General features: G+C 33.7%; 2 protein-coding genes across 2 annotated transcripts; both read left to right on the top strand.

The window, feature by feature from the left end:
• Positions 1 to 10,468: 10,468 nt before the first annotated feature.
• On the top strand, positions 10,469 to 14,246 carry LOC147488195 (protein MAINTENANCE OF MERISTEMS-like). The gene is made up of 6 exons (XM_086574295.1): positions 10,469 to 10,640; positions 10,992 to 11,341; positions 13,136 to 13,231; positions 13,352 to 13,519; positions 13,600 to 13,725; positions 14,133 to 14,246. The coding sequence occupies exons 1-6, from the start codon at positions 10,469 to 10,471 to the stop codon at positions 14,244 to 14,246; spliced, it is 1,026 nt and encodes a 341-aa protein (XP_086430421.1).
• A 3,643-nt stretch (positions 14,247 to 17,889) lies between these two features.
• Positions 17,890 to 18,489, top strand: LOC147488194 (uncharacterized). The gene has a single exon (XM_086574294.1). It carries the CDS (start codon positions 17,890 to 17,892, stop codon positions 18,487 to 18,489), a length of 600 nt encoding a protein of 199 aa, XP_086430420.1.
• The last annotated feature ends 2,822 nt before the right edge of the window (positions 18,490 to 21,311 follow it).

The following is a 21,311-nucleotide window of genomic DNA, read 5'->3' as shown; positions in this document are numbered from 1 at the left end:
AATATCAAACCACCACTTGAATTGAAATTGCTTGTTAGCTTGTGTATGAATCGTTTTATTAGCAATATACTAATGAGTCTTTACTTTGTTTAAATTGGTGCTTAGAATTAAAGTCCCCTTATTGATCTAAAAAATTGAGGGTGTAAGAACTAGTTCTACTCAACTACTTATGGAGTGGCAGCGCACCACAATCTGCTTAGAATTAAAATTCCCTTGGTTCTTCTACTGATCCCTTGTTCGATTAAAATGACTTAGGTTGTCACTTTCAACATATCTGTTACATTTTAGTGCCATGAACAACTTAAAAGAAAAATAAGTATTTAATGGATATATATAAAACATTATGGTACTAATAGTAGCATACTATAACCAAAACTGGTTGGATTAAAATCACTTATGTTGTCACTTCCAGCATATTCGGCATATTTTGCCCCATGAACGACAAACAAGATCGATATGTCTTTAATGACTATATATTATGAATTAAGTTTCTAATAGTAACATACGGTAAAGTTATGCGATAATATGTTATGGAAGTTGTTTATTTTTTATAATTTAAGTCACTTTCAGCATATTTGTCACATTTCGCTTCCATGAATGACATATAAGATCGATATGTCTTTAATGACTCTATATTATTCATTACGTTGTTAATAGTTACATACTGTAAAGTTATGCAATAAAAAGTTATGGACCTTGAATATTTTTTAAAATTTGAGTCACTTCCAACATATTTGGCACATTTCGCTTCCATGAACGACATACAAGATCGATATGTCTTTAATGACTATATATTATTCATTATGTTACTAATAGTTACATACTGTAAAGTTATGCAATAACAAGTTATGGAAGTTGTAATTTTTTTATAATTTAATTCATAGCCCGCGAAGAAATCACACATTTATGTTGTTTTTTATTGTATAAAAACTTTGCTACCTTCAGTATATTTATAGAGCAATATTAATAATGTAAAACTACCACTTGAATTGAAATCGCTTGTCAGCTTGTGTATTCATCGTTTTATTAGCAATATACTAATGAGTCTTTACTCTGTTTAAATTGGTGCCTAAAGTTAGAGTCCCCTTATAGATCTGAGAAATAGAGGGTGTAAGAACTAGCTTTACTCAACTACTTATGAGATGGCAGCTCATCAAAATTTGTCTAGAATCCAAATTCCATTGGTTCTTCTACAGATCCCTGGTTCGATTAAAATAACTTAGGTTGTCACTTCCAACATATTTGTTACATTTTAGTGCTACGAACGACATACAAGAAAAATATGTATTTAATGGATATATATAATACATTATGGTACTAATAGTAGCATACTATAACCAAAACTGGTTGGATTAAAATCACTTATGTTGTCACTTCCAGCATATTTGGCACATTTTGCCCCATGAACGCATACAAGATTGATATGTTTTTAATAACTCTATATTATTCATTATGTTACTAATAGTTACATACTGTAAAGTTATACAATAACAAGTTATGGAAGTTGTAATTTTTTTATAATTTAAGTCATAGCCCTCGAAGAAGTCACACATTTAATTTGTTTTTTATTGTATAATACCTTTGCTACCTTTAGTATATTTATAGAGCAATAGTAATAATGTCAAACCACCACTTGAAATGAAATCGCTTGTCTGTTTGTGTATGCATCGTCTTGAATTGAAATCGCTTGTCAGCTTGTGTATGCATCGTCTACTCAACTTCTTATGACCTGGCAGCCAATCAATATTTGTCTAGAATCCAAATTCCCTTGGTTCTTCTACTTATCCCTGGTTCGATTAAAAGGACTTATGTTGTCACTTCCAAAAAATTTGTTACACTTTAGTGAGACGAACGACATACAAGAAAAATATGTGTTTAATGGATATATATAATACATTAAGGTACTAATAGTAGCATACTATAACCGAAACAGGTTGGATTAAAATCACTTATGTTGTCACTTCCAGCATATTTTGCACATTTTGACCCATGAACGACATGCAAGATCGATATGTCTTTAATGACTCTATATTATGCATTATGTTACTAATAGTTACATACTGTAAAGTTATGCACTAATAAGTTATGGAAGTTGTATATTTTTTTTTTTTAATTTGAGTCACTCTCAGCATATTTGACACATTTTGCTTCCATGAACGATATACTAGATCGATATGTCTTTAATGACTCTATATTATTCATTTTGTTTTTAATAGTTACATACTGTAAAGTTATGCAATAACAAGTTATGGAAGTTGTATATTTTTTATTATTTGAGTCATAGCCTTTGAAGAAGTCACACATTTATGTTATTTTTTATTGTATAAAACCTTTGCTACCATTAGTATATTTATAGAGCAATATTTATAATGTCAAACGACCACTTGAATTGAAATCGCTTGTCAGCTTGTGTATGCATCGTCTTTTTAGCAATACACTAATGAGTCTTTACTCTGTTTAAATTGGTGCCTAGAATTAGAGTCCCCTTGTAGATCTAAAAAATTGATGGTGTAAGAACTAGTTCAACTCAACTACTTATGAGGTGGCAGCTCACTAAAATCTATTTAGAATCCAAATTCCTTTGGTTCTTCTATTGATCCCTGGTTCGATTAAAATAACTTATGTTGTCACTTCCAACATATCTTTTATATTTTAGTGCCACGAACGACATTCAAGAAAAAATTTTGTTTAATGGATATATATAATACATTATGGTACTAATAGTAGCATACTATAACCAAAACTGGTTGGATTAAAATCACTTATTTTGTCCATTTCCAGCATATTCGGCATATTTCTCCCAATGAACGACATACAAGATCGATATGTCTTTAATGACTCTATATTAAGTATTATGTGACTAATAGTTACATACTGTAATGTTATGCAATAACAAGTTATGGAAGTTGTATATTTTTTATAATTTGAGTCACTTCCAGCATATTTGGGACATTTCGCTTCCATGAACGACATACAAGATTGATATTTCTTTAATGACTCTATATTGTTCATTATGTTACTAATAGTTACATATTGTACAGTTATGCAATAACAAATGATGGAAGATGTAATATTTTTATAAATTTAGTCATAGCCCTCGAAGAAGTCACACATTTATGTTGTTTTTTATTGTATTGTAAATTTGCTATCATTAGTATATATATAAAGAAATATTAATAATGTCAAACAACCACTTGAATTGAAATCGCTTGTCAGCTTGTGTATGCATCGATTTATTAGCAATATACTAATGAGTCTTTATTCTGTTTAAATTGGTGCCTGAAGTTAGAGTCCCCTTATAGATCTAAAAAATTAAGGGTGTAAGAACTAGTTCTACCCAACTACTTATGAGATGGCAGCTCATCAAAATTTGTCTAGAATCCAAATTTGCTTGGTTCTTCTACAGATCCCTGGTTTGATTAAAATGACTTATGTTGTCACTTCCAACATATCTGTTACATTTTCGTGCAACGAACGACATACAAGAAAAATATGTATTTAATGGATATATATATAATACATTATGGTACTAGTAGTAGCATACTATAACCAAAACTGGTTGGATTAAAATCACTTATGTTGTCACTTCTAGCATATTTGGCACATTTTGCCCCACGAACGACATACAAGATCGATATGTTTTTAATGACTCTATATTATGAATTATGTTACTAATAGTTACATACTATAAAGTTATGCAATAACAAGTTATGGAAGTTGTATATTTTTTAAAATTTGAGTCACTTTCAGCATATTTGGCACATTTCGCTTCAATGAACGACATACAAGATCCATATGTCTTTAATGACTCTATATTATTCACTATGTTTTTAATAGTTACATACTGTAAAGTTGTTCAATAACATGTTATGGAAGTTGTATATTTTTTATAATTTGAGTCATAGCCCTCGAAGAAGTCACACATTTATGTTGTTTTTTTATTGTATAGTAAATTTGCTATCATTAGTATATGTATAAAGAAATATTTATAATGTCAAACGACCACTTGAATTGAAATCGCTTGTCTGCTTATGTATGCATTGTTTTATTAGCAATATACTAATAAGTCTTTACTCTGTTTAAATTCTTGCGTTATAGATCTAAACAATTGAGGGTGTAAGAACTAGTTCTACTCAACTACTTATGAGATGGCAGCTCATCAAAATTTGTCCAGAATCCAAATTCCATTGGTTCTTCTACAGATCCCTGGTTCGATTAAAAAGACTTATGTTGTCACTTCCAACATATCTGTTACATTTTAGAGCCACGAACGACATACAAGAAAAATATGTATTTAATGGATATATATAATACATTATGGTACTAATAGTAGCATACTATAACCACTGTTGGTTGGATTAAAATCACTTATGTTGTCACTTCCAGCATATTTGGCACATTTTGCCCCATGAACGACATACAAGATCGATATGTCTTCAATGACTCTATATGATGCATTATGTTACTAATAGTTACATACTATAAAGTTATGCATTAACAAGTTATGGAAGTTGTATATTTTTTATAATTTGATTTACTTCCAGCATATTTGGCACATTTTGCTTCCATGAACGACATGCAAGATTGATTTGTCTTTAATGACTATATATTATTCATTATGTTATTAATAGTTATATACTGTAAAGTTATACAATAATAAGTTATGGAAGTTGCATATTTTTTATAATTTGAGTCATAGCCCTCGAAGAAGTCACACATTTATGATGTTTTTTTTTGTAAAATACCTTTATTGCCTTTAGTATATTTATAGAGCAATATTGATAATATCAAACCCCCACTTGAATTGAAATTGCTTGTTAGCTTGTGTATGAATCGTTTTATTAGCAATATACTAATGAGTCTTTACTTTGTTTAAATTAGTGCTTAGAATTAAAGTCCCCTTATAGATCTAAAAAATTGAGGGTGTAAGAACTAGTTCTACTCAACTACTTATGAAGTGGCAGCGCACCACAATCTGTTTAGAATTAAAATTCCCTTGGTTCTTCTACTGATCCCTTGTTCGATTAAAATGACTTAGGTTGTCACTTTCAACATATCTGTTACATTTTAGTGCCATGAACAACTTAAAAGAAAAATAAGTATTTAATGGATATATATAAAACATTATGGTACTAATAGTAGCATACTATAACATAAACTGGTTTGATTAAAATCACTTATGTTGTCACTTCCAGCATATTCGGCATATTTTGCCCCATGAACGACAAACAAGATCGATATGTCTTTAATGACTATATATTATGAATTAAGTTTCTAATAGTAACATACGGTAAAGTTATGCAATAATATGTTATGGAAGTTGTTTATTTTTTATAATTTAAGTCACTTTCAGCATATTTGGCACATTTCGCTTCCATGAATGATATATAAGATCGATATGTCTTTAATGACTCTATATTATTCATTACGTTGTTAATAGTTACATACTTCAAAGTAGTGCAAGAACAAGTTCTGGAAGTTGTATATTTTTTATAATTTGAGTCATATCCCTTGAAGAGGTCACACATTTCTGTTGTTTTTTATTGTATAATACCTTTACTACCATTAGTATATTTATAGAGCAATATTTATAATGTCAAACCACCACTTGAATTGAAATCACTTGTCAGCTTGTGTATGCATCGTTTTATTAGCAATACACTAATGAGTCTTTACTCTGTTTAGATTGGTGCCTAGAATTAGAGTCCCCTTATAGATCTAAAAAATTAAGGGTGTAAGAACTAGTTCAACTCAACTACTTATGCGGTGGGAGCTCATCAAAATAAGTCTAGAATCCAAATTCCCTTGGTTCTTCTACAGCTCCCTAGTTCGATTAAAATGACTTATGTTGTCACTTCCAACTTATCTATTATATTTTAGCGCCACGAACTAAGTACAAGAAAAATATGTATTTAATGGATATATATAATACATTACGATAATAATAGTAGCATACTATAACCAAAACTGGTTGGATTAAAATCACATATGTTGTCACTTCCAGCATATTTGGCACATTTCTCCCCATGAACGACATACAAGATCGATATGACTTTAATGACTCTATATTAAGTATTATGTGATTAATAGTAACATACTGTAAAGTTATGCAATAAAAAGTTATGGACCTTGAATATTTTTTAAAATTTGAGTCACTTCCAACATATTTGGCACATTTCGCTTCCATGAACGACATACAAGATCGATATGTCTTTAATGACTATATATTATTCATTATGTTACTAATAGTTACATACTGTAAAGTTATGCAATAACAAGTTATGGAAGTTGTAATTTTTTTATAATTTAATTCATAGCCCGCGAAGAAGTCACACATTTATGTTGTTTTTTATTGTATAATAACTTTGCTACCTTCAGTATATTTATAGAGCAATATTAATAATGTAAAACTACCACTTGAGTTGAAATCGCTTGTCAGCTTGTGTATTCATCGTTTTATTAGCAATATACTAATGAGTCTTTACTCTGTTTAAATTGGTGCCTAAAGTTAGAGTCCCCTTATAGATCTGAGAAATAGAGGGTGTAAGAACTAGCTTTACTCAACTACTTATGAGATGGCAGCTCATCAAAATTTGTCTAGAATCCAAATTCCATTGGTTTTTCTACAGATCCCTGGTTCGATTAAAATAACTTAGGTTGTCACTTCCAACATATTTGTTACATTTTAGTGCTACGAACGACATACAAGAAAAATATGTAATTAATGGATATATATAATACATTATGGTACTAATAGTAACATACTATAACCAAAACTGGTTGGATTAAAATCACTTATGTTGTCACTTCCAGCATATTTGGCACATTTTGCCCCATGAACGACATACAAGATTGATATGTTTTTAATAACTCTATATTATTCATTATGTTACTAATAGTTACATACTGTAAAGTTATGCAATAACAAGTTATGGAAGTTGTAATTTTTTTATAATTTAAGTCATAGCCCTCGAAGAAGTCACACATTTAATTTGTTTTTTATTGTATAATACCTTTGCTACCTTTAGTATATTTATAGAGCAATAGTAATAATGTCAAACCACCACTTGAAATGAAATCGCTTGTCTGTTTGTGTATGCATCGTCTTGAATTGAAATCGCTTGTCAGCTTGTGTATACATCGTCTACTCAACTTCTTATGAGCTGGTAGCCAATCAATATTTGTCTAGAATCCAAATTCCCTTGGTTCTTCTACTTATCCCTGGTTCGATGAAAAGGACTTATGTTGTCACTTCCAAAAAATTTGTTACACTTTAGTGAGACGAACGACATACAAGAAAAATATGTGTTTAATGGATATATATAATACATTAAGGTACTAATAGTAGCATACTATAACCGAAACAGGTTGGATTAAAATCACTTTTGTTGTCACTTCCAGCATATTTTGCACATTTTGCCCCATGAACGACATGCAAGATCGATATGTCTTTAATGACTCTATATTATGCATTATGTTACTAATAGTTACATACTGTAAAGTTATGCACTAATAAGTTATGGAAGTTGTATATTTTTTTTTAATTTGAGTCACTCTCAGCATATTTGACACATTTTGCTTCCATGAACGATATACTAGATCGATATGTCTTTAATGACTCTATATTATTCATTTTGTTTTTAATAGTTACATACTGTAAAGTTATGCAATAACAAGTTATGGAAGTTGTATATTTTTTATTATTTGAGTCATAGCCTTTGAAGAAGTCACACATTTATGTTGTTTTTTATTGTATAAAACCTTTGCTACCATTAGTATATTTATAGAGCAATATTTATAATGTCAAATGACCACTTGAATTGAAATCGCTTGTCAGCTTGTGTATGCATCGTCTTTTTAGCAATACACTAATGAGTCTTTACTCTGTTTAAATTGGTGCCTAGAATTAGAGTCCCCTTGTAGATCTAAAAAATTGATGGTGTAAGAACTAGTTCAACTCAACTACTTATGAGGTGGCAGCTCACTAAAATCTGTTTAGAATCCAAATTCCCTTCGTTCTTCTATTGATCCCTGGTTCGAATAAAATGACTTATGTTGTCACTTCCAACATATCTGTTATATTTTAGTGCCACGAACGACATTCAAGAAAAAAATTTGTTTAATGGATATATATAATACATTATGGTACTAATAGTAGCATACTATAACCAAAACTGGTTGGATTAAAATCACTTGTTTTGTCCATTTCCAACATATTCGGCATATTTCTCCCAATGAATGACATACAAGATCGATATGTCTTTAATGACTCTATATTAAGTATTATGTGACTAATAGTTACATACTGTAATGTTATGCAATAACAAGTTATGGAAGTTGTATATTTTTTATAATTTGAGTCACTTCCAGCATATTTGGGACATTTCGCTTCCATGAACGACATACAAGATTGATATTTCTTTAATGACTCTATATTATTCATTATGTTACTAATAGTTACATATTGTAAAGTTATGCAATAACAAATGATGGAAGTTGTAATATTTTTATAAATTTAGTCATAGCCCTCGAAGAAGTCACACATTTATGTTGTTTTTTATTGTATAGTAAATTTGCTATCATTAGTATATATATAAAGAAATATTAATAATGTCAAACAACCACTTGAATTGAAATCGCTTGTCAGCTTGTGTATGCATCGATTTATTAGCAATATACTAATGAGTCTTTATTCTGTTTAAATTGGTGCCTGAAGTTAGAGTCCCCTTATAGATATAAAAAATTAAGGGTGTAAGAACTAGTTCTACCCAACTACTTATGAGATGGCAGCTCATCAAAATTTGTCTAGAATCCAAATTTGCTTGGTTCTTCTACAGATCCCTGGTTCGATTAAAATGACTTATGTTGTCACTTCCAACATATCTGTTACATTTTCGTGCAACGAACGACATACAAGAGAAATATGTATTTAATGGATATATATATATATACATTATGGTACTAGTAATAGCATACTATAACCAAAACTGGTTGGATTAAAATAACTTATGTTGTCACTTCTAGCATATTTGGCACATTTTGCCCCACGAACGACATACAAGATTGATATGTTTTTAATGACTCTATATTATGAATTATGTTACTAATAGTTACATACTATAAAGTTATGCAATTACAAGTTATGGAAGTTGTATATTTTTTAAAATTTGAGTCACTTTCAGCATATTTGGCACATTTCGCTTCAATGAACGACATACAAGATCCATATGTCTTTAATGACTCTATATTATTCACTATGTTTTTAATAGTTACATACTGTAAAGTTGTTCAATAACAAGTTATGGAAGTTGTATATTTTTTATAATTTGAGTCATAGCCCTCGAAGAAGTCACACATTTATGTTGTTTTTTATTGTATAGTAAATTTGCTATCATTAGTATATGTATAAAGAAATATTTATAATGTCAAACGACCACTTGAATTGAAATCGCTTGTCTGCTTATGTATGCATTGTTTTATTAGCAATATAGTAATAAGTCTTTACTCTGTTTAAATTGTTGTGTTATAGATCTAAACAATTGAGGGTGTAAGAACTAGTTCTACTCAACTACTTATGAGGTGGCAACTCATTAAAACCTGTCTAGAATCCAAATTCCCTTGTTTCTTCTACTGATCCCTAGTTCGATTAAAATGACTTATGTTTTCACTTCCAACATATCTATTACATTTTAGTGCCACAAACGATATACAAGAAAAATATGTGTTTAATGGATATATATAATACATTATGGTACTAATTGTGGCATACTATAATAATTGTTTCTTGTTCCAATATGCTCACCAAAACTGGTTGGATTAAAATCACTTATGTTGTCACTTCCAGCATATTTGTCATATTTTCCCCCAATGAACGACATACAAGATCCATATGTCTTTAATGACTCTATATTATGCATTATGTTACTAATAGTTACATACTATAAAGGTATACAATAGATGGAAGACCCCAGCCCAACCCACAAGCCCAAGTCACCCCATCAACAAACCCAACCCAAAAAACCACCGACTGTCCATCTCGAAAAATCAAAATCCTCAATTCGTACCGTAAACTCAAACACTCTCTCACCAGCACTCTCATTCCAAATAACCAGTGACTACTCTCCCTCTCATTCTGTAACATTCTCTCTTCACATCATCAATAATTGGTACATATTTCTTATTCCTTACACATTTCAGTTTAATGTTAAATTGATTATGTGCTTATGAGGTAAAATTGAGTTATACATTAACATTTTAGGGTATTAGTCAGTTAGGAATCTAAATGCAACTTAATGTAAAATTTGATTTATGCATTATTTTCTTATTTTTTTACTCATTTTTTATTTGCACTGGTTTTTATAGTTTGTGGTGTTTGAATTCTAAACTGCCGTTTTTCGTTTTGTAATTATTGTTTTGATGGGTTGTGGTTTTTTTGTAATTGAAGTTACTTTTCTATATAATATAGCTTATGGAAGAGGCAGGGGATGTAGAAAGGGGGAATATGGAAATTGATTCTACTACAGAAAGGTATGAGGAGAATGCCAATGAAAGTGAAGATGCAGATATTGGTGAGGATGGTAATGAAGGTGAAGTTGGAGGTGATGGTGGCAATGATAGGGGAGACATGAATGGTAGAGATGGTGAGTACCAGCAATGACAGTATGGCAGTGGCCTAACGGACTCGTCCCTTCTATATAACTATTTTACACACATGGCTTACAATGTTTGGAATGGGAATGTAATTTTGAATATATGTACTTATTTATTTAGTATTTATTTATGATTACTTAACTTCGTGTGCAATTTAATTTTGTGCACTTTATTGTTTTAGAAGCGTGGTCCACTGAAGTGTATTCAACACACTAAGAAGTTGAATCAATGGAACATCATGGAAGAATGCAAAAGTTTTAGATCTGAGCTAAAAAAGACAGGCTTGTATGACTTGGTGATTGGTGTAGACTAGCACCCTTTATATTTCGTGCTTATCTCAGCGTTCGTTGAAAGGTGGCATCAAGATACTAATACTTTCCACATGCCATTTGATAAGCTGACCATCACCTTGGATGATGTGTCCAAGATTCTAGGTGTGCCCATTACTGGGAAAAATGTTCATGGAAGTACCGATAAAGACTTGAAGAAATTGGAGGCAGAGCAACTGCTCCATAAAGTTCTTGGAATATCGTTGGTTGCGCTGAAAGAAGAGTTGGAGAATTTTAGGTCTATGAGTGTGAGGTCGGAGTTTATTAGGAAACAGTTGGCGGAGAAATGCAAACCAAAGGTCAAGAAGAAGGGGGGGAAGACTATTAGGAAGGGGTCGAGTAGAGAAGAGATCCAATGTGCAGTAAAGGGATATCTATTTTATTTTTTTGGTTGTACCCTCTTCTGTCACAAGACGGGACATGCAATTCCCATTGTTTATTTAAGGTTGCTGATAAGAGCCCAAAACTGTAGTTTTAACCCTGTAACAATCATACTTTTAGACCAATTATGTGAGTAATAATTAAGAGTTAACACTGATTACGTATTTTTATGCATTTCAGGCTTCAAAGTCCATTATGTGCAGAAATGTGCCACTTTAGCGAGATAAAGGAGCAAAGGTCGGTTACTAAGGAGTTCCGTGATTAAAGGCCAAGATTCAAGAAGACAAAGCCTTTCTAAAAGCCCGGTCAAAAGCTGAAAAGTCGACGTGGGCAGAAACAGCACACAAAGTTAGCAGAACTTCCGAAGGCCGTATCTTTGGACTCAGACCTCGAAAGGGGGCCTACCTTATGTCAAAACGACCGGCTCGGAAAGAGCTTTCCAATGGTCTAAGCCTTGATCCAATCAGAGGAGCAGAAGTGGATGAAAAGTCTGCTGAAGCCAACTGCAGCTGAAGAGGCCTTTTTGGACTGAAAGAATTGGGTTTTGGGCCTGATTCTCTGGCGCAAAACATGGCTCCAAGCCCATGCACGATTTTTGGATCTGAAAACATATAAAAACAAAAGCTTAGCTCTTTGTTAATGGTAGATAGTTAATAGTAGCTAATTAGACCTAAAAATATAGATAATTCTAGATCTAGATTTAATTGTTTTTAATTTAGTTTAGCTTCAATTCAATTCTTGTTTTAGATTAAACTCTTAGAATCATTGTTCTTAATTAGTTTGATAAATAAAATAGCTATTTGTCAATTTCGATTCTTGTCATTTACAATTGTTTAGATCTAAATTCCCTTATTACGTAGATAGTTAGACCTAGATTAGAATGAGATTAGTTAGCCTCCATTAATGAGTTTTTAGAACTTAGTTTTAGAATTTTATTTCTTGTTTTAGATTAAATTCTTGAATCATTGAATATCATTCATTAGATAAATAAAATAGTTATTATTCTTGTCATTTCGATTTTTGTTATTTCAATATATTAGATCTAGTTTTAATTATTGTTGGTTACCATTTCTTAGTTGTTAATTAGATTTTAATTATTGTTTAATTTAGATTAGTAAATTTCAAATCTTTATATCATGTCTTGTTTGAATTCCATTGGGAATGATAGCGTGATGATTCTCGGCTAAACCTCCATTTGAGGGGTTGAGAAGCCTTGATGAAAGCTTGATCCCGATTATCGTAGAGTCATCGTAATTTCCTTTCCACTCTAGAAATGATTAGTTCACCATGAGAATGGGTGTAATCGTTCATATGCTAGTTATGAATTAGTAGAAATGCCATGTGTAATTAGGGATTAGGAGTAACCAGATTGTTCTGCGAAGTAGTTCAATTCGGATTACGACGATTCGTTGTTAGTAGGATTAAGTCAAGTTAAGGTGGAATCAATCCCCCTCAACTCCTTATCATAGAATCGACGTAGCATTCCCATAGTTGTTCTAATAGTCGACTAGTTGCATCTTGTGGGTAGTTGCATCGTAGTCTAGTTGCCATTTCGTAAATCTCTCATTAGACTTTAGTTAAGAGTAATTATACGTAGAGAGCACAACATGCGGAAGGACTAAGAGTGGAACGAATCATCTACTCCACTATATCTCATAGGATTGAGAGTAGAAATCTTTGATAAATCTTAGGCACATAAAATAGTTTTAGTTTACTTACGTTTTGAGTTTCATCGAACATTTCGTAGGTAAAATTATCTTTTTATGTTTTATCAGTTGCTTAGGGTATGGAAGCAGATCAAAGAGTATGCTTGGGGTGCCGCTATACTTGTATATCTATATTGGCAGCTGGGGATTGCAACATGTGCTGATGTGAAATCAATTTCCGGCTTTATTTTTATTTTTTATTTTATTCTCTTTAATTATTGATTCCTTAGTATAGTAAATACCTCTAGTAAATATTGTTTTTTTTAAAAAAAAATATAACTGCAGGTATGGATCTATGATCATTTCCCTAGGTTTAGGCCCCACTCTAACCTAAGGTATAGCTTTGAGTTGCCGCGTGTGAAGAGGCACTCAAAATCCAATGTGCAGTATGAGAACTTGGCATTGTCTTTGCAGTGGATACGAGTGAGGTTGGATAGGATGGAGCCAATCGAGGTAAGCATTGGGCTTTTTTTTATAGCTTCATTTAATCTCTTTTGGAGAGGAAAGTTTTATTTTCTTAATTTATTTTGAAGGTTTATTGGGATCCGTATGCCGATGTTAGAGAGTGGCGCCCGGTAGATGAGATAGTGTTTTATGAAGGTTGTATATGCTTCATGGATATAAATGAGCATTACAACATTATTAGAGTAATGCGCCAGGTTGGTTCTGTGCAGAGTGTACCGTAGCACCCACCAAGACCCAACAACACCGTGGTTACTGTTTCCGGCTGTGGGTATAAGGTTCAATACTCTACTGCGATGCGGTGTTGGGATTTGTGGAACAATCATGTGTTAAGCTTTCCCCGTTGAGGACGTAAAGTAAAGTATCCATCAGAGTGCGACAATGAGTATTTTGCGTGGTATCCCTTCGAAATCCACCTTGTAGTGATGAACCCTGAGCATTTGGAACCATTCAACATTGAGGATCCGACCTACGAGTTGGTGAGTTTTCTTTATGGGGAGCCTTTCTTTATTTGCTTTATTTACTTATTCTTCATTATTTAATCAATTTGCATTATTTATTTGTTTTTCCTCTTTACTTAATAGCCTTCTTAATTATTTTGCAGTATGACGTTTTGGAAGAAACAGGGCGTATTATTCAACGCGGTATTGATGCTTGTGCTGATACAATTCCTGCGGATGCTTTGAGATATTTTCGAAGGGCTTATCAGATGACATAGACAAAGTTCATTCCTGTTAGAGATTGCGGTGATGTTTGATGATGAAGCGTAAAATTGTCTAGTTACGTTGGTCTTGTTTCTCATTTGTTAAGAGTCTTTTGCTTGTCTGTTTGCTGTCTAGGACTGCTTCTCTGCAACTACCAAACTTGTTTGTTTGCATTGTGTGTATCTGTGTTTTATGTATTTAAATGCCATTATAAAGAAGAGGAGCTTCTAAAGAAAGTGATTTATATGTTGATCGATCAGTGTTAATCTTGTTTGTTCAAATTGAAACATTAACAGAACAGAAAAAATGGAAGAAGAACAACAAATTTCCACCAACATTAACAAGACCACTTTTCATATTCGGAATTGTATTACCGAACAAACACTGCTACATGTAAGTCACCAACAATGTCATACTCCAATTTCTTATTTGGATCTGTTCTACTCTGTAGTGTCGAATAGAAGCATTTCAACATATGTCATCAATAGTGGCATCCTCTAACAATAAGCCTTCACACTTCCTTTCAAAGCATTCTGGCCTTCATTTGCCTTGCGCAATTTTTGAAGCCCCTTATTATTTTGGCTTCTTGACGCAAAACAATCACACAGCTTATGAGGATAATTGGCACAACCCAAGACAAAATGTGTAAATTACAGATGAATGACAAATTATCGATATGTCTTAGACAGGTCATTACCCAAGTCTATATACTGCCGAACATAAGCTTTTTGATGTACAAGGCCCAGACAAATTATGTAGAATATGCAATAAGTATATGCTACTTTTTGTAGCATAACTGGATTATGACAGAGATTATGTAATATTGGACATTTTTTATGCTTTTCTCATTGACATACTAGATTTTGGTGCACGTGAGTAGTGGCAACATTCCTTTTTCTTGCATTTAACAATCGAGGAGCAATAACAATGATGATACTTTTCTATACTTTTAGAGCATTATAAAACCAATTTAGTTGTTTGTCGCACCCCTGGATATGTTCCAAGTCTATCCCACATACAAAACCACTTACATCACACAACTCACATAAAGGACGCAAAGTACATATTCAAGCATCCAAAAAGAAAAATTGTAAACTTCCAAATCTTAATGATCTACTTTACAGGTCCCTTACATATAGCATATATATATATATATATATATTTTTGTTCTAGTTACTTTGACAACTCGTCCTGCTTCTTGTACGTCTTCTACACCCTGGTCCAGCTTTTTTCCGTTATTGTTTTGGGCCTCAAAATTAACCTCTTTGTGGTCGCTGCACTGCCGGATAATTAGATCTATTAATATGAAGACTAGAGAATAATAGAGCAATGACCATTCCTAAGTTTCACTGTAAAAAAGACATAATGGAAATTCAACAGTTTCAACTAAAGGTCATTCTGTTTCAACACTAATATAAAGGTCAACAGATTCAACACTTTATCACTAATATAAATTCATCAAATGGACAGGACATCACAACTCCAATAAAGTGATAAAGTGTCCAAGCTAATTATTGCAAGTCGAGTCCAAGTAAACGGTTAGTAGTTAATCTTACTTATCGATTTTGTTTACAATCATCATCTCACTGTTTTTATTGCTCTACCGATCACTAGTCTGCAATGTTTTGCAACATATTAATTTTTGAACATGAACTAAGTAAAATACTTTACTCCAGGTAACTAAGTGAAGTCATAACCATGGAAATTCCTGCTTCTGAAGAGTCATGAGCTAGACCTAATGCCCTAGTAGGCCTACAGTTTAGCGAATCAACATTGAGAAGAACATATGAAATGTGCATGTTTCGAATCAATAGTAAGAGCTCACCTACACCTGATACAAAGACAATAGTGTTAAGGTATTACAAATCTAAAGGCTACATTCTATTGACTTGTTCAATAACCCTAGAAACCTAATACAAATATATACATACCCCAAATATAGGCCCTACAGTTGATTACAATACCCTTACAGAATGACCTAAATATCCTTATTATCGTAACAAAGGTAATACAAGTAAAGATGCAAGCTATAATCATTTCAAGTTTTTCTGATTCCATAGAGATGGAGGTAATCAGTACAATGCTATGATGCAAAGAAAACTCATGCAAGCAATTAAATTACGTTGAGAGCGGTAAATGAGAAAGGCTTAGTCAAATGCAGTGTTAAGAGATCTGACCTCTTATTTTCTTATAGTTAACTAAACTGCAAGAAATCTGAGCAACACAGCAAGCTCCAACAGCTTGTTTAAGAAGTGTGAATGTAGTAAATGTAATTTTTTTTTTGTTCTTTTTTGTTATGAAAAGGTTAGGGGTTCAGGGCAACCCAAACCTGCATTCAATGAGTTGTATCCCAAGACAGTCTTTTTCCACAATACACTGTAGGCTTTCATTCAGTGGAGGAGAGTAGAGTACAAAATTGCATCCCCAGGCATACTGAAATACATTACAAATTGAAAAAGAGATGAACGATATGGAAGATAATATTTATAAGCAATATTGAGTATTTGATAGTTTAGTAAGCATGACAATAGAGCATTAAAGCTAATTTTAAATACCCATTTTCTACAAATGTAGAATCACTTGCCTTTAGTTAGAGCTATACCAAGCAAAAGCCCTGAGCTAGATTGTTCCCAAAACACTAACCTCCAATGTCATCAATTTACCTTTTAAGTATGTTTGAAACCCTAGCTACTCTAGTAAGTTAGCCACATATCCCAAATGATGGGTATGAGATACTAGGAACTACCCAAGGATTAAAAAAAAAAAAAAAAAAAGGTAACTTAGGTTAAATGTACATCAAAATCAAGAAATTTAGATACAATTCAAACAAATGGGGATAGTATATCCAACCACAATTAGGTCAACCATCCCAGGTCTATCTCAATTGCTCCATCTCCCACATTCTTTTCTCTCTCTCAAAAGAGACAACGCACTAACAAGACAAGTAAACAAACCTAATCTCACCTTCAAGTAGTGTACGATGTATCAGACGAGAAAGGATGGGAATCCCCAGGGAAAAAACATAGCTGCAAAGCTAGGAGTAATGGAAGTGAGTCAGAGGATGAGGAAGGAAAGATGGGTAGACTGAGTAGTAGTGGCACAAAGGGACAAGATGAACAAAAGAGAGAAAGGCAGCAAACTCAAAAATATGGGAGCAATAGATACAAGCAGTTGGGCATGGCAGAAGAGGCTACTGAAGAGGGTGAGGCAATAGATGAGGTGAGAATGCCACCAGCGAACATAGAAACATCGAGACAAGCAAATATGGATAACAGAAGCAAAGAAGGAATGAAGCAAAGTGTGTCATATAACACAAATAATCAAGATACTACACAAGATGGGACTCGGAGGGGACCATTATTATCATTCAATCTTTTTTAAATGATAAGTGCAGGATGCTGGAATATGAGGGGAATGAATAAAGCTTTTAAGCATTATGAGATTAGGGAATTAATTAGGAAGAATGAGATAAGCATAATGGGTTTGGTGGAAACTAAGGTGAAGGAAAAGAATATGCAAGCAGTACTAAATGGATGCTGCCCAGGCTGGGAGATAGAGCACAACTACGAATATAGTGAGAAAGGCAGAATATGGTGCTGCTGGAACTCAAAGAATTGCAGCATGACACTTGTTCAAAAAGATAACTAGAGCATCACGATGGATGCTAAGGTAGTAAGTGGAGAAAGCTTTGTTATAACAATGGTGTATGGGTCAAATGAAAGGGAGAGAAGGAAAATATTATGGATGAGCTTGGTGCAGATGTCATGTACGGTACAAAAACCATGGATTGTGTTGGGTGATTTTAACTCGGTGCTGAACTCACAGGAGAAAGTTGGTGGGAAAGAGACAAGACCACACCATTTCCATGATCTACTGGAATGTGTGACACTAGCTGGGCTAACAGACCTTAAATATAAGGGGAATTTCCTTACATGGAGTAATAAACAAGGTGCGAAGAAATGGAGAAAACTGGATCGTGTGATGGTTAATGCAGAATGGGTTAGTGAATTTAGTGAACCAGAAGCTACTTTTAACAACCCAAGCGTAACTTCAGACCACTCATCAATGGTGGTGAAGTCAAGCAAGCCAAAGGGACAGTGTAAGAAGTCATTCAGATTCTTTAACAACTGGATACAAGAGGATAGGTTTCTGGAATTGGTTAAAGAGTCATGGCACATACCGGTAGTTGGCAATCCAATGTATACTTTTATGAAAAAACTGAAGCATGTCAAGGCTGAGTTGATCTCCTGGAATTGAGAGAGAGGATTGGCCACAACAAGGAAACAAGATGCAAGAACTGAGCTGGATCAGATTCAGACGCAGCTACAAATACAACCAATGGAAATAGAGTTATTACAAAAGGAGGGAATAATCACACAAAGGTATGTAAGGGCAGCAGTGGTAGAGGAGTCAGAATACAAATAAAAATCGAGAGAACAAATGGTAACTGTGGGTGATAACAATACCAAGTATTTTTTCAATTCAGTGAAGGTGAGAAGGATGACAAATAAAATAATTTGTCTGAAGGACACGCAGGGACAAATACTTGAGGAAGTTGAAGATATAGGGGATGAGTGTGCGAAGTTTTATAAGAATCTATACAACCTAGAGCAGATGGATGATATAGATTTTAATATGATGAATGAAATATAGGTGGAGCAACTAAATCAAAATGATCAAGAGGAATTGATTAAGGAGGTGAGTAGGTATGAAATAATAGAATGCTTATTGAACATTGATAGTGATAAGGCGCCAGGTAGTGATGGCTTCTCCTCCTTGTTCTTCAAAGCAACTTGGAGAATAATTGGGGATGATTTTGTAAAGGCAGTAAGAAACTTTTTCAGATCAGGCATGATGCTACAAGAGGTGAACGCTACATGTATTACCTTGATCCCAAAGGTGCACTCTCCAAGTTCTCTCAGTGATTATAGACCAATTGCATGCTGCAATGTGGTTTATAAGTGCATAACAAAGATTCTGACAGGCATAATGAGATCATTTCTACCCAAGGTGATATCACTTAACCAATCTACATTTATATCAGGCCGGAGTATACAGGATAATATTTTACTGTCGCATGAGCTGCTTCACAATTATCATAGAGATAATGGCCCTCCGAGATGTGCAGCAAAAATAGACCTAAGAAAGGCCTATGATTCAGTAAGATGGGAGGCAATGAGATTTGCATTGCTTAGATTGGGAGTACCATTAATCTTCGCAAATTGGGTGCAAACATGTATTGAAAAACCTAGGTTCTCGATTATGATAAATGGGACACCGTTTGGTTACTTCAGAAGTAAGAGAGGGATAAGGCAAGGAGACCCTATGTCACCATATTATTTGTTCTGGTAATGGAGTTCTTCACTCAGATACTAAGATGAAGAGTTAAGGAAGGGGAGTATAAGTTACATTATAAATTCATTAATCCACCGGTTACTCATCTGTCCTTTGCAGATGACTTAATTGCATTTATGAATGGAGATGTGAACATAGTAAGAAATTTAAAAGGCTCTCTGGACAAGTTCAAATAGTGCTCGGGGTTGCAAGTGAATTGGGGAAAGAGTAACATATTCTATGCAGGAATGACTGACACTATGAGAACACAAATAGAAGGGATAATCCAGTTTCAAAGGGGAGTGTTGCCGGTGAGATATCTAGGGCTTCCATTGATAACAACAAGGTTAAAATCTACAGATTGCATGTTATTGATAGAGAATGTAAGGAGAAAGATACAAAGTTGGAAAGGAAGAGCATTGTCTTATGCAGGGAGGCTGCAACTAATCAAGGCAGTGTTAAATAACATGAGCATATACTGGACTTCTTCTTTTGTACTACTGCAAAGTATTATTTATGAAATTAATCAGTTATGCAAGAACTTCCTATGGTCTGGGCCTAAATGCACCACCTCACATGCACTAATCTGTTGGGAAGATGTATGTTATCCATATGAAGGAGGGTTGGGAATAAGGGATTTGAACAAAATGAATCTAGCTGCGAGTCTGAAGCACATATGGTATAAAGTGAGTGGAAGGAATACACTATGAACAAAATGGGTACAAAAGAATCTGATAAAGGATAGGAACTTCTGGCAGCTTAAAATACCTAATGATTGCTTATGGGTGTGGAGGAACATCCTGAAATACAGAAAGGAAGCTAAGAATATAGTTCATCATCAGCTTGGGAATGGGAGGAACACAAAATTCTAGCTTGATCCATGGCACCCATTAGGTATTCTCAAGAATTATTTTCCTTTATCACTTATACATGATTCCAGCTGCAGATTAAATGCGAATGTGTCCAATATGATTGAAAATGGGAAGTGGAATGTACAAGCACATGTAAGAGTGCATATGCCGGATATTGTCACACAAATAGAGGAAGAAGTGAAACTAGGCCACGGAGAAGACAAGATCATATGGGCGGCAACAAAGAAGGGTGATTATACAATGAAAGACACTTATGAGAGTGTGAGGAAAATCAAAGCACCAGTATCATGGAAAAATATGGTGTGGTTTACGAATGGAATACCGAGGCAGTCTTTTATAACATGGTTAGTTCTGAAGGGGGGTTTGAAGACATTAGTTCGAATGAGAGAATGGAAAGTAGTTCAGACAGATTGGTATGTGCTGTGTTGGGGGGAAAGAGAAACAGAGGAACACTTATTCTTTTCATGTATGTATGCACAAGAGGTACGGCAGAAGCTACTGAAGCAAGCTGGGTACAATAGGCAGAGGGCAGCAACATGGGAAAATGAGATTGAATGGATTGACCAGAACTCAAGAGGAAAGGGATACAAGCAAGATACATTGCGACTAGTTTTCAATGGGCTCATATACAACATTTGGATGGAGAGGAATCGGCAAATATTTGAGAACAAGCGAACAAGGGCAGAGCAAGTGGGAAAGATGATTTTCGATGATGCAAGAACTAAAATGGAGGCTATGACGATGAAGATGGAGGATGGGCCTGAGAGAGAAAGGTTTATGCAACTCTGGAGCTTAAACATCGAAACCAAAATGAAGACTCTGAAGCATTGCAAATGGGAAAAAGCAGAAGAGGGAGTGCAGAATTTAAACACA

The sequence above is a fragment of the Coptis chinensis genome, chromosome 7, assembly GCF_015680905.1.
Source record: "Coptis chinensis isolate HL-2020 chromosome 7, ASM1568090v1, whole genome shotgun sequence".
Lineage (NCBI taxonomy): Eukaryota > Viridiplantae > Streptophyta > Magnoliopsida > Ranunculales > Ranunculaceae > Coptis > Coptis chinensis.
Note: the sequence above shows the minus strand (reverse complement) of the source record. Positions and strands in the feature narration are given on the sequence as shown.

Excerpts from the sequence above, each read along its gene's own strand:
- LOC147488195 (XM_086574295.1), top strand. The coding sequence starts at position 10,469 with ATGGAAGAGGCAGGGGATGTAGAAAGGGGGAATATGGAAATTGATTCT. Across the intron at positions 11,342-13,135 it reads GAGAAGAGATCCAATGTGCA|TTGCTTAGGGTATGGAAGCA; the intron begins GTAAAGGGATAT and ends ATGTTTTATCAG. Across the intron at positions 13,232-13,351 it reads GGATTGCAACATGTGCTGAT|GTATGGATCTATGATCATTT; the intron begins GTGAAATCAATT and ends ATATAACTGCAG.
- LOC147488194 (XM_086574294.1), top strand. The coding sequence starts at position 17,890 with ATGGATGCTAAGGTAGTAAGTGGAGAAAGCTTTGTTATAACAATGGTG.